Source organism: Dama dama, chromosome 24 (assembly GCF_033118175.1).
Source record: "Dama dama isolate Ldn47 chromosome 24, ASM3311817v1, whole genome shotgun sequence".
NCBI classification, from domain to species: Eukaryota; Metazoa; Chordata; class Mammalia; order Artiodactyla; family Cervidae; genus Dama; species Dama dama.
The window spans coordinates 27051197-27065717 of record NC_083704.1 but is presented as its reverse complement, the minus strand read 5'-3'; the positions used below and the strand labels follow the sequence as shown (position 1 = coordinate 27065717).

The window sequence follows — 14521 nt, the reverse complement described above, 5'->3', positions numbered from 1 at the left end:
CGCCCTTCCTCCTCTTCATTATGTACCAGCAAACACCCAGCCCCAACCCTGGCAAAACAAAGCATGTTTTCACAGCCACGGAAGTCAGACACTATTGTTAACCTTTTACATGAAGGGAAAGTTTGGTTTTCTATTATCAGCAAGACCATCCTCCTTATTGTGAGAACAACCACTACTTCATTTTTTCCCCTTAAGGTATTACACACACACACACACACACACACACACACAGATGCACAAATCTTAAATCTGAGCGCTGCTTAATTTTTAAATCCAAGTATACCCCCATGACCCTCATCCAGATTGAGACAGAACATCTCTAGTATCCCAGAAAGTGCCCCTTCTCCAAAGGGCACCTCAGAAATACCCCCCCTCCAAAGGTAACTGCTATTCTGACTGTTTAGCTGTTGATAAATTTTGCCTCTTTTCGAACATCATGTGAGTGGATTCATTCAGTATAAATGGATTCTTTTTGCCTTGGTTTTTTTCACTCCAAATAATGTTCGTGAAGTACATCCACGTTGTTCCGTGTAACAATAGCTTGTTTCTACTGCAGCATAACCATCCAGCATCGCAGTTTTGTGTGAAGATGTGATGTGTTTATCCGTTCTGTCTTAGCGGCTAATATTTGTTCACTCTGTGCCATGATCTGTACTAAGTGCTTTAAGTGAAGTAGTTAATCTTTTAGGTTAGTTTGTGTTACCCATTGTGACTATCGCCCTTGTATAGGCAAGAGATGAGCTAATTTCCCCCAGAGTCATACAACTAACATATAATAGAGCTGTTTAAACCAAGTCGTCCAGTTTCCAGACCAAAGCCCAGCTCAGTGCTTCCGTGTTGGGCTTTCTGTAACTTGTCTGACGTGATCTGTAAGCTTCCACAGACTAGAGTAGGTCTTTGGGCTCTGTGGTCCTTGGGGATGATCTGTTTTCTAGAGGAAGACCCGTGGACACAGAGAGCTTTAGTAATCTGGCCATGGCTGCTCAGCTAGTGGGAGCCAGGGCTGGAATCCTGGTTTCCAGATTCCCTGTCTCTTATTTTTGTTGGCATTTGTTTATTTCCTTCACCAGCAGAGTGCAATATGTTTTATCACTCGATGGGTCAGCTCACACTTTTGATTGCCAACAATAGAAACTGACTAACCTAAGCCAAAGAGGAAGTCATTGGGAGAATATTGATCACTCGCAGAGTCAATAGGGCGACAGGGAACCAGACTGAGGCGCTGAGAGAAGCAGGCTCTTGACAGTTCCCCGGACATCCGGCCCTGCTCCCACAAGCAGTCTTTAACTTGCGTTGGGACGTCATATCCGTCTGTCCAGGTGCAGAGGCCAGGACAGAGGCCCTAGCTGTCTAAGTGGAGACAGCTTCCTGTGTTCCCTGGAAGGGATTGCTGGTCCCTTCTTTCAACCACAATGGAAAGTGGCCTTGCCTTCCCCATTAATTTTTTACTTTTCTTCTCTGGGTTAAAGTTGATCTATATTCAGTAATCCTTGCAAAAAGGTAAATCAAAATTGAATTGGCCAAGCTCAGTGATGACCTAGATGGTGCTATGGTAGGGAGGTGATATATGTATACATATGACTGATTCACTTTGTTGTTCAGCAGAAACGAACACAACATTGTAAGGCAGTTATACTCCAATAAAAAAAAATTTTTAATTGGCCACGCCAAGGAGGTCAAAAAGGGAAGTTTCTCCCTACATTTCTGGTTTTTTAATGTGTTTATGAATGATGGTTCTGCAGCCAGGAAAGATGATAAAGTTTACAGGATAGCAACCGTGGGTGTCCTCAGTCTAAAAATACATCTGGTCACTTAACGTGGGAAAAAATTTCCTTGTTGTCCTTTGTCCCTCAGGAACAGTGTCTGTTTTCTGCAGACAAGTAATGGAAGGTTGATTTGGCAGTTCCATTTGGAAAATGTCACCAGACTTCAAAGAGCTGCTTCTGTCCTGGCTTGGGAAATGTGGTTCGCATGCAACAGGCACCAGTGTGCTGTGCTGGCTTCCTCTTTAAGTGAAGTGGACTTAATTATTTGTTTGTGGAAGGCTTTTGCTGGAAGTAAGAGGTTTTCCTTTTGTGAACTGCCATTGAAGACTGTTCTTCCACCTTGAGTGTCCGCTCATTCATTCACTGATCCTGAATTTACTGAGTACACTTGAGACAGGATGATACAGAAGTCTGCTAAGATGATACAGAAGTCTACTAAGATGATACAGAAGCTTACTAAGATGATAAGGTCTACTCTCGTGAAACTGTTGGTCTTGTAAGTCGAGTTGGGAAAGTCCTTAACACCCAACAATTTTTGTTTTCCCCTTTCATTGCTTCTTTGGACTGTTAACTCCCTTGGTGGGAAATTAACATTCCCCTTTCTCTTTGTTGATCACATCTTCAGTGCCTTCTGAAATGTTTATTCTGTTGCCTCTTAACCTTTTTCAAAAGAAGATATGTATGATCAACACTTAAAATTTTTCTTATTTGAGTTCATGTAAATTTACCCTTGATTTCTCCCTATATAAAATTGCATTTATGTATGCTGGCTGAATGAAGTGTTTTTTTTTTTTTTAAATGTTGACTGTTGGTCTCTTTGATCAGTGAGGTGGGTTACAAGAGCTCAGATTCTTTGCAATAAGGGACTGTGTTTGCCTAGTTAACTGCCACCACGTCAGCCAGGGGGTGGGGTAAGAGACAGCGAAACCGATGGTTGGCAAACGAGGACAGACTGCAGCAGGGGTTGGTTCGGTCTTTAGCAAACTTATTTCTTCTTCCTGAGCATTCAACTGAAGTGCATTTCTTAGTTCCTGGATCATGGCGGGGTAGAAGGGTCGTGTGATTGCTTATCACTGATGACCTGTGAGCACGAGTTTAGTATTTCTTTCAGGCCAATGAGCTCAAGAGAAGATATGCCTTCCCATGGATCTTTTTCCTAGAGAATCCTTCCACATACTGAAGTGTGAGATCTGGTGACCTAGGAGAGATTTCTCAGAAATGTTATATCTGGCAGAGAGTTGCTGGATTATATTGTAGACTATATGTTGCCTTTTGTCACCCTGTAGTGTAAAATGATATCTCAGTATGATATTGAACAGTGCTTTAGTATTAAAAGGTCATTTATAAAAGTTAAAGACTTTCATGGGTACATGGGTTGGAGGAGGAATTGCTTCATAGATACAGGTTTTCCTCTTGGGAGTGATTAAAATGTCTCAGAACTTAGAAGTGGTGATTGTACAACATTGGGAATGCATGGAATGCCACAGAATTGTTCACTTGAAACCAGTTAATTTTATGTGAATTGAACCAAAAAAGTCAAATATTGATAAAGTTCACAATAAAAATAACACTCCTATGTCTGGCACCTCACGCCTTCCCACTTTGTAGAGGCAACAACTTAAAACATGTTGACATTTTCTTTTGGTATTTACCACTGTATTTCTGGATGATGTGTGTCTCTTCATGTCTGTAGATTAATCTCTTTTAAATATCACCTGTTCACGCCCTGTTATTATAGATGAGGGTGGCTTCTGACATCTCCTTGTGCACCCTCCATCCTCCAGGTAAAATTATATCACATCTTCTGGCTAAATTTATATCTAGTGTTAGCTTTTTATGACTGTAAGTGTTGTTCACTATTAAGCTAAAGACATACTAGATTTTTTAAAAAGTTATTGAAGTATGGTTGATTTACAATGTTTTGTTAGTTTCAAGTATATGACAAAGTGACTCAGAGATACGCACACACACATATTCTTTTTTAGATTCTTCTCCATTATAGATTATTAAAAGGTATTGAATATATAAACAAAGATGGAAAGAGGATCCCTCCATCGATTGATTCCACCCATCCATCTTCTTTCTATGTTCATTTATTCCAACTTGGGAAGATGTATTTAAGATTCTTAGGAGATGAACTTGCATTTTTTTGTTTTTAATTTTCATTGTATTGGGGATTTGTTGGGGGAAGGGGAAAAGGAGAGCGAATGTTTTTATTCTGTCCTCTGAAAACTAACTTTGTGTCAAGTTCAAGCCTCTGTAAGCCTCAGTTAACATATTCTGTAGGTTTAGTTACATCTCCCGAGCCAGAGTGGGTCACTGCATCGTATTTGTCGTACTAATTTCCTCAACTCTCCTCTCCTCTCTCTGGCACCCCATCCTTCCTTCTCTTCTGCCCCCATCACCTTAAATTACTGGCTGTCCTGTATTTTCAGTTGACGGACAGCCCTCTGAACATTTCAGCTTGGTTGTCTCATACGCATGTCAAACCAAGCATAGCCAAAAGAAGATTCTTGACTTCTCCTCTTCTCCTCTAAATCCACCCCTTCCCAGCCTTCCCTTTCTTAGTAGGCACCATGACCAAGAAGAAAGCTCCCATAGAGACATAAATCAGGTTCTTCTTTGCTTAAAATTCCTTTGCTACTTCCCCACTGCTTTTGTAGGACGGGCATTGCCTCCCCGCGGCCCACCTACAGAACAGATACAAGTGTCTGCCATCAGGGACCTTCCATTCTAGAGTTCAAGGTTGTGGAGGACAGTGGACAGTGAGGACCTGGGTTTCAACTGTTCTTCCGACAGACTTTATTTTCTCGCTACGTCTGATGTGTGTTCCCTCCGAGGTTGGCTGCTTTGCCTTCTCACCGCACCCCGGGACCGCTTACATTAAGGTGGGCTCCAAGCACCCTGTGCTCCCCTTACTCCTGTCTTCCCCAGCCGAGCACCACAGTCCTCGGGTCACGGTTAACACATCTGCTGAGCAGTTGAGTATTCTCCCTCCTGCTGAGTTCTGGAATGCTCCCTAAGCCATGGAGGACCACCTCTGGCCCCTCTCGAGGCCACGTGCCCTCTAACACTTAGCCCAGCCCTTCCATTCGGCTAACTCCTCCTTTGCCGGCCCAGTGTGGCATCTGCTAAAACTTAAGAATATTCCAAAGTAATCTTTTGAAAGCTGAGTTTAGTTTATTCTTCAAAGACCTGAAAAAAAACACTTGTCACATAAGAGATCTTTGTGACATTTCTTTGGGGCGAAATCAAATCGCAGAGTGTGTATGTGTGTGTACATGCAGATATATAGACACACATGCATACTTGCTTCCCCCAAATAGGTACAACTCTTGCACTGGATTTCCTGTATTTATGCATTTCTATACTTAGCACAGTATTAAGATCCAGCAGAACTTTCATTTCGTCCTGTTGTGCTGTCCAAATAGCAAAGGGCAGTACAGAGCCACTGAAGTGCAGAATTTCAGAAGGTTACTTTAACATCCCATTTGAATTGCTTAATTTAATTTTCACTTTGAATCAGTTGCTAAGCAACTGGGAAGGCAGGACCAAATCAGCAAGGCTAATTTGGTTCTGTTACTAGTGTGTTAGCATCGCTTGTATTTACATAGATGGTTAGTTGTAAAAATGCTTAACCCAGTACAGTGCTCTGTTTTATCCAAGGAAAATAGTTGCTGTGGAAGCTACAGAAAGACTTTGATTGGATTGATAGTGCTTCAGTTTACATTCCCATCTTAGGTGAATGGGAATTATCTGAAATTTTGAGCCTGTTGGTAGTCCATTGGTTTGTTAAGTGGGGTGCTTGACTTGGCTGTACTATGAACAGTTGTAAAAGGATGCTATCCATTACATGTTAATTCCTTGATATTATAGATCCTCAAATCAACTTAATTAAATTATTGAGGGGGTGGTAATGCATTCCGTTTAGCTATCATCATATGAATTGTTTAAGAGGAAATAAACAATTTTCTCAGTATCTTCTTACTGATGAAAATTGAAATTATTAACCTCAATTGACCCATAAAGTAAATCATATATCAAATATGAATATTGGTGACTTAAATGTTTTGAATATTTTTGTATGATGTCATACACTTACCAAGGAAGTCACCGTGGTCCAGTACACATATGCCACCCTCTATCCTGTGTCAAAGATAAGAAGTTTAATGCTGGCCAGCGGTCTCATGGTTGTGTGTGATTGTTCTCAGGGCAAATGGAGAGTTCACATAGTTCAAACTGGTAGAAAAACTGTCATTCAGTGATGTTGTGAAGTTGCCACTCATAGAGTAAATAACAACAACCTGTGACTTTCATTGGAGATGGAGAGAGCAGTCCTATCTTTTAAACCAGTTTCCTGCCCTGCCCTTTGTTCTGTAAAGACCTGGATAGTGTCTTTCACATGTAGATGAATTGTATTCTTGATACAGATGGCTTTTATATTTACCTTATAGCTGCTTGTGACTACGTAGAAATATGTATTGAAGGAGACTTGTAGAAATAGGGAAGTACCTTCTATTTCTACAGTTAGATGATTTCAGTTTTTTTCTGAATGATGTCACATATTTGTACTGTGCTTAGTAAAAGTTCATTGATTCCAACTAGAAGAAAGGGTGGTCTGAATTAGAGGAAAGTCTTAGTGTCTATGGGCTTCCCAGGTGGCGCAGTGGTAAAGAATCCACTTGCCAATGAAGGAGACACAAGAGACGTGGGTTCGTTCCTCGGTCCAGGAAGATCCACTGGAAAAGGAACCCACTCCAGTGTTCTTCTCTGGGAAATTCCACATGAACAGAGGAGCCTGTTGGCTCCAGTCCATGGGGTCACAAAGAGTTGGGCATGACTGAGCACAGATACTTAGTGTCTATGTATTTGAGAGCAAATGAGTATTTCTCACTGTGAGATCGTTGTTTGGCTAACACAGTAACTAGGTACTTACTTAGCCTGTCAGTTGTGGACAGATAAGAATATGTGTACAGTTAGGAGACTGAATTTCTTTAAAGGCTTGGTCTGATCTACTTTCTGAGTACAGTTTTTCCAGATCTGGGTGTTAATTCCAAATTTATTTACTCTATAAATACAATTTGAAAATCCTTTATATCAAATGATAGAATTTTTAGGGAGTGAGTATAAATTTTAATATTAGTTGTTTAGAAGTTATTTTTAAACTTTTTTGATGGCATATCCCTGTGAAAAATGTTACACAAAAATATCCCTAAACTTTGTGTATGTATGTATGTTTAAAAGTTATATACATGTGTTACTGTACTAATGTATACTTTATAAAAACAAGCAGGAAAATAGACAATGAAAAAGATTACGATTAAACAAAATAATGTGGTATCCTCTTAATCATGATTAGTGCGTTATCAGGTATACCTTAAGGCACATGAATGCTTTGAGTAAAGTTTATCATTAGAGGCAACATGTTAAGTATTTTAAAATAACTTTTAATATCTGGGCGTCTTTTTTTTAGACCTCCTTAGATCATCATTATTTTTCCTTTTTCTGGTTTGTGGGGTTTGCACTGCTAGTGTCTTTGATGTTTTTATTTCATTGCAGGCATCTTTTGAAGCCACTAGTCCATTTTGTGAGTTAGTTCTACTGTATGTGCTAAGTTGCTTCAGTTGTGTCTGACTCTTTGTGACCCCATGGACTGTACCCTACCAGGCTCCTCTGTCCATAGGATTGTCCAGGCAAAAATACTGGAGTGGGTTGCCATTTCCTTCTCCGGGGGATCTTCCTGACTCAGGAACTGAACCCGCAACTCTTATGTCTCCTGCATTTGGCAGTTGGGTTCTTTATCTCTAGCTCTGTCTTCTACTACACAAAACAGTGTAAAAAGTCATAAACCCAGGCATCCCTAAATGGAAGCATATCACCATATACTGAGAGAGAGGGACAAGGTACAGAATGTCTGCGTGCAAGTTTGTCTATTTTCTTCCTAGTCCCCAGAGAATTAAAACAACACTCAAGAAACCATTGCCCAGGGAGTTACCTCCTAATAAACTTCTGTTTTTCTAAAAATTTTGTTGAATTGATGAGAGTTGGATTTATATCCAGAAATGCTTGTATATACTGTTATTGCATATGATGCAAAGAGCTGACTTACTGGAAAAGACCCTGATGCTGGGAAAGATTGAGGGCATGAGAAGAAGTGGGTGACAGAGGACGAGATGATTGGATGGTATCACCAACTCAGTGGACATGAGTTTGAGCAACTCTGGGAGATAGTGAAGGACAGAGAAGCCTGGCATTCTGCAGTTTATGGGGTTGCAAAGAGTCGGACACAACTTAGTGACTGAACAGCAGCAGCTGTTGTTGCATGTAGTGAGAATATTGCCCTTAAATTTGTTCATTACAAGGGAAAGGAGATAACTCTAAGGGCAGCATCAAGAGTCCTGGATTTGGACTCTGAGTCCTGGATTTGGACTCAGTCCCAGCTGTGCTACTAACTGGCTGTGTGACAACAAACAGTTGACTTTCTAAAAGTTTCATTTTCCTCATCTCTCTTCTCACATGATGGTGATGAGAATTAACCATCAAAGGAGAGGTTTGTAAAAGGGCTTTGTAACTTGTCACTTATATTTACATATAATTTATGATGCTTTAATGAAATAGAAGGAGAAAGTTTTTTCCCCAGGTTGGGTGCATATACATACATCCTCAGTGACAATTTTTTGCTTATTTGTTTCACTTCTAGATTGCCTCTTTAAACTATGTCCCATGAATCGCTACTCTGCCCAGAAGCAGTTCTGGAAAGCTGCTAAGCCAGGAGCCAACAGCACGACCGACGCAGTGCTGCTCAACAAATTGCATGTACGTACCGGGGTGGGACCCCGTGGCGAGGTCTCATGAGCCGCCATATGGTTGTGTCTGGGTGGAATGGGTTGGGAAAATGAGTTTTGCAGCCCTTCAGCTCTGGATACTGACTTCATATGTTCTTTGATAAAGGGATAAAAGAGATCCTCTGTGATCCTAAGGAAAGGTGGGTCTTGGTCATCCTGAGATGTCTTGAGAGTTACTTTTCTTGATCATTTCTTTTTTTTTTTCTCAACCATTTCCTTTTCAGAATGGCTTTAAGTAGAGTACTGGTTATGAGCACAAGCTCAGCAAGCGAACTGCCTAGATTTGAATGCTAGTCCACCCCTCACCAGCTGGTCGTCTTGACTGAGTTACTTGGCTGTTTTGTGCCTCTGTTACCTCATCTGTAAAATGGGAATGATAATAATATCTACATCAAGAGGTTGTTGTGAGGATTACATGAAATGAACCATGAAAGGTTCTTGTCAACAGTGCCTGCCACATGATAAGTGCTCAGTAGATTTTAGCTACTATCATTGTATTTATCTTGTCTATTGGTTGGCATATCAAAGAGATGCTCATTCCACAGCCGCTGTGCTCTGTGACCATAAGCAAATTTTTGAGCCTCTCTGAGCCTGTTTTTCCATCTGTCAAATGATGACATGATTCTTCTGGTGTCTAGATAACCTAATTCTTCTGTGAGGCTTATCTGTGTGGAACTTCTTTGCAGTGTGAAGAAAGATATGACATATATCCAATGTGGTATTATTGAAATTTCAGTCCATTCCACATCCCCCTATTGGCTTTATTTTTCTGCTTGTCACTTCCCATGATCTTTCCAATTTATTTATTAGCTGTCTACACAAACTAGGATATAAACTACACAAGGACAGAAATTTGTGTCCGGTTCACTGTATCCCTCTCCCTCTTGTCTACAACACGTGGGGCACTCAAATGTTTACTAACTGGATTTTTAAAGATCTTTCTCGGGTGATAATAATCAAGGACGTACAATATCTGTGAGCATGTGGGGCTCATGCCTGCCCAGTTTGCGACCAGTAAGTGGCAGAGTCACGGCCAGCTGCACTGGGTAAGGTGGGGCTCACGGAAGGGACTCCTTTACTCAGCACATGCTGTGTTAGATGGGGCTGAGGGCTGCAGGCATGATGAGAAGACCAGGTCCCTGATCTCCCTGAGCTGAGCCTCTCGTGTGAGGACACGCACACACTGGCTTTAAAATGAAGTGCAGACCCTGTGGCTGCCGTGCCTTCTGAGGCATCTGAACTGTCCTCACTATACTCTGGCCAGACTCACTTTGGCCACCAGAGACTCACCAGTCTCTGGCCAGAGACTTTCCTTTCGTTGCATTTGTTTTGAAGCACCACAGACTCTTAACAGTCTCAGGACATTAGCACTTACAGCTTATCCTGTTGAGAACATCCTTCTCCTGACTTTGCCTCTGTTAAGATCTCTGCCTCCTTCGTCTCTCAGAGTCTCTCTCCACCTCCTTATCTAACCCTTGTCTTGCTTGCTTCCCTGCTTCATGCACCCTGTTTATATCTTTCTCGGCACTGATCACAGTCTGCAATTATATTAATAGTACCCTTAATTATCATCTGTCACTCAGTAGAATGTCAGCCCCACAAGATGAGGAGCAGTGTCTGTCTGGTTTCCCGCTGTATCCCCAGTGCCTTGTAATAGCGTTTGGCACATAGTAAGTGCTCATGAAATATTTCATGAATGGATGAAAATGACACGGTGCTCAGTGACGGTGGTAAAGCTCTGGCAGTGTCTTACCTTCTGGGAGCTTAATAGCTGACTAAGAAATAGAGGTAGTGACACAGCTGTGGCAAATACTATTATAGGGCAAACCACCAAAGCTTTGTGAGCACCTAGAGAGAGCTTCACTGGTGGCTCAGTGGTAAAGAACCCACCTGTGATGCAGGAGACGCAGGTTCAATCCCTGGTTTGGGAAGATCCCCTGGAGGAGGGCGTGGCAACCCACTCCAGTATTCTTGCCTGGAGAATCCTATGAACAGAGGAGTCTGGAAGCTCCATAGTCCATAGGGTTGCAAAGAGTCAGAAATGACTGAAGCAATTGAGCACGCAGAAGGAGCTCCCAAATCCTCTCCTGTGAATAAGGGTGAGTGAGTGATATGGTAGTCAGGGAGGACTTCCTAGAGGAAGAGGAGGTGACAAGTAAGCCTCACAATGAGGCATCTTTGGCAGTGAGAGGGTAGGAGAAGGAGAAAAAGCAGAAAGACCGAGATCACTTGGGAGGCTTCCAGTATGGCATTATTATTTTAACAGTTTTAGGGTAGATATTCTCAGCCTCAGCAGACCCATTTCTCCCTCTGAATAGCAGATACTATTAATATGTAACTGTATGAACAGGAAATAAAATTTATAAGTAATATAGCCTCCCAAGATACCAAAGTTTGAAAATGAATTGTGAAGGTAAAATGAAAGGTATTTTATTAAGTTCCTGCTCAGGCACAATCATTCTAGAGGACATAAGAAAATAAATGCTTGTACCTGTTTGTATAAACCCCATGAATAAGGCAGCCAAAGACTGTGGCTGATGTAGGTCTCTAGTACTGGTGGCCCAAAAACCATGTTTTCCATAATGTGATTTTTCAAAATGGTTAGCAGTTCTTCATAATGTTACAAAGAATGCATAGCACACTCTTCTCTTTATTAAAGAACACTCCCATTTTTGGAAAATTGTTAATAATAACTTTAATTAATCCATGCAAAACCGTGCTTTGTGTGAATGTGTAAAGTGGAGTTAGGAACTTGGCTCAGAAATGGCAGATAGCCAGGACTTCCCTGGTTGCCCAGTGGTTAAGACTCTGCCTTCCAATGTGGTGGGGTGCACGTTTGATACCTGGTCAGGGACTAAGACCCCCCACATGCCATATTGGGCAGCTAAAAACTTTAAAAAATAAGTAAATAAATAAAAAGACATTGCAAAAAACCAGCTTTTTTAACCCCCGTGACTATCCACTGGAATACCAAATTGTGTGGGAGGAATGATGCTTCTTCCTTGAACGGGACTGTGCTATGCATTTCTGGCACGCGGCACCCCTGGCTCTTGTCCAGAATACCAGTAGTGGTCCCCTCCTCCTCTAATCTTTGTGATGATCCAGGGTGCCCCCATAATTTGTCCTGGGAGCATGGGAATCATGTTGAATGGGTAGGAAGGGTTGCCCAATTCTGTACATCTCTCAGGAGAGCTATTTAGCACGCACGCCTGTGGGATTATCATGGTGGAGGCAGTGCATGTCTTTAACTGTCCTGGCTCCCCTTTTCTTTAATAACAATGATTATGTTCAGTGAATTCTTGCTGTTGTTGTTTAGTTGCTAAGTTGCATCTGACTCTTTGTGACCCCATGGACTGCAGCATGCCAGGCTCCTATTTCCATGGAATTGGATAGCCATTTCGTTCTCCAGGGGATCTTCCCAACCCGGGGATAGAACCTGCGTCTCCTGCGTTGGCGGGCAGATTCTTTACCACTGAGCCATCAGGGATGCCTGAGATCTTCTTAGTACATCTCAAACTGTTTCTTGTCCTGCACATTTACAGCAAGGATTGTAAGTTGAGGTTCCTCGTGGCCAAGCAGGAAACCAGTTGGAACAAAGGGGTCTTGGTGGGCCAGCTCCCTCAGTGGCTCGTGCCTGTGTCCAGGTCTGGGGACACCTCCACCTCTCAGCTGCTGCTGCATGGGAAGGTGGGCCTAGAGCCGCCGTCACATATCAAGAGAAACTAAGGACCCATGCTTTGATGTGTTATCTCTCAATTTTTAAAAAATTTTGGCAGCTAATTCCATTAAAGTTTAAAACACACATTCAACACCAGCACCAGAATGGCTCGGGCAGGGTGACTTTCTTGGCCACCCATTTGCAGCCTGTGATACACGTGTTGTTTCATCAGCAATTCCTTTTCATGCTCCTTCCCACAAATGAACCCTGAAAAAAACCACACAGTTGAAAACTGCAATCCTAAAGGTGACCGAGAACTTTGAACTCCTTACTAAAACAAACAACAAATGTTCTCTTTCATGCCGTTCTTGCTTTAAATAGATTTTAAAAGGAAACCAGCGCTGTCCCCTGATTTAGGATTACTGACGTGACTTTTGGGTCTTACTCACTCTGTGCAGTTCCTACTTTCCTTGCTTAGTTGGACATTTTTTGCCCCCCCGTGTCTGAAAGTCATTCACATGTTCTAGTGTCGTCATTAAAATGCTGTATTTTGGGAAGCTGCTTGCCTTTGGGGGTGGATGGCTGGTCTCCAGGGGGTTTTCATTTTTATTTTTGTCAACTACTGTGGAGCACCCCAATCAAAGGTCAGATTATTTTAAATTAATGCCATTTAAGGAATTAGTTGTCTAGACCACTTTGGCTTCCTTTTGCCTAGGCTATGCAGCACGCCACCAGCTCTCTGAAGGACAATGACATCTAGTGGCTGGTGGCTGTGTGTGTCTGTTCTTTCAGAGAGGACTGGATGCTAACCCCCCTGGTCATGATTTCCCAAGACTCTTGGCAGAATGAGGTTCCCCCACCCTTCGCAAATCATGTCATTTGTTCTTCGGGCCTTGACTACATTTCCTGACAGCGTTTTTGTCTGTTACCTTGAAATAGCATCTACATTGTTTTGGTTCTGAGAAATGATCTGTTACTTTAAGCTGGGAAGAACCAGAGGAGTGATGGGTCTTTATTGTCATCTGAAGCCTGGGTCCTGCATTGCTTATTTTCAGAAGGCTTAATTCAATATCATGTTATGTAATTCAGAGTTTTTTGACCTTAAATACCCTTTCCCCACTGCTCCAGTGACCTCTCTGTGGTAATGTAATCATGGTTTCTCTATTTCTGAAATAAAATAACAGGTGACTGTGATGGGATTGACCTTGATGTTGCTTAGGGAAACACGGTAATGTCCGTGGTGAATAATGGTGGTAGAGAGCATAGCATAGAGTGCCATTTCTTCCTTAGAAATTCGGAACTGTCCTCAAGTCATCGTGCAAGGGAAAGAGCAACAGGTACTTGTTTTATTGGGATTCTTAAGTATTGAAAGGGTAACACATTTAAGGTGGCTTTTTATTTACTTTTATTTTTAAATTAATTTTTATTGGAGTATAGTTGCTTTGCAATGTTATGATAGTGTCTCCTGTAGAGCAAAGTGAATCAGCTATATATTTTCATATATATATATATATATATATATTCATACATCCCCTCTTTTTTGGGTGTCGTCCCCATTTAGATCACCACAGAGCACTGAGTGGAGATCCCCGCTGTACACAGGTTCTCATTAGTTATCTGTTTTATACTTCGTAGCGCATACATGTCAGTCCCACTCTCCTCCCAATTCATCCCGCTCCGCCTCCCCACCCTCGGTGTTCATCCGTTTGTTCTCTGCATCTGTGTCTCTATTTCTGTTTTGCACGTAAAGCTTTCTAAAAACCCAGGCTTCTTGCCATGGAGATAGGATGAAGATACTTCTGAAAAAATGACATGTGAGTATTGTAAGAAGTGAATTCCAAAAACACATGAGTAAGAAAAGGGAAAAAAAAATGGTACACTCTCTAAATCTTACCCCTCAAAGATAATCTTGGTTTTATATTTGATGTGTGTCCCAGGCTTCAACCCCCTATTACTCCTGTATCTCCGTATCTTAAAGTATTAATGGGGGCATGCCGTCTCACTTCTCTTTCTTTCACTTGCTTATTTCCCCACTTACTATGCCATGAATAAATAAATAGCTCTGTATTTTTCATGTCTACTTGATAACTCCATGGTATAGCAGGACTGTAATTTTAGAGAGCTAATCCCTATGGAGTTCAGAAATACTTAGGATCCTGACAATTTTTTTCCATTCTGGGGGGGAAAAAAGTGGTTATGGCCTCATGTGGCCTCTTACTTCTTAGAAGAAATTCCTGGAAATAGGACGGCTA

At 41.8% G+C, this 14521-nt stretch overlaps 1 protein-coding gene across 1 annotated transcript in view; it reads left to right on the top strand.

The window, feature by feature from the left end:
- Positions 1-14521, top strand: part of ITPR1 (inositol 1,4,5-trisphosphate receptor type 1) — a 347438-nt gene that overhangs the window by 119543 nt on the left and 213374 nt on the right. The window contains exon 5 of the mRNA XM_061128046.1: positions 8467-8582. Coding sequence (XP_060984029.1) covers positions 8467-8582 — 116 coding nt within the window. The remainder of the gene's footprint in view (positions 1-8466; positions 8583-14521) is intronic.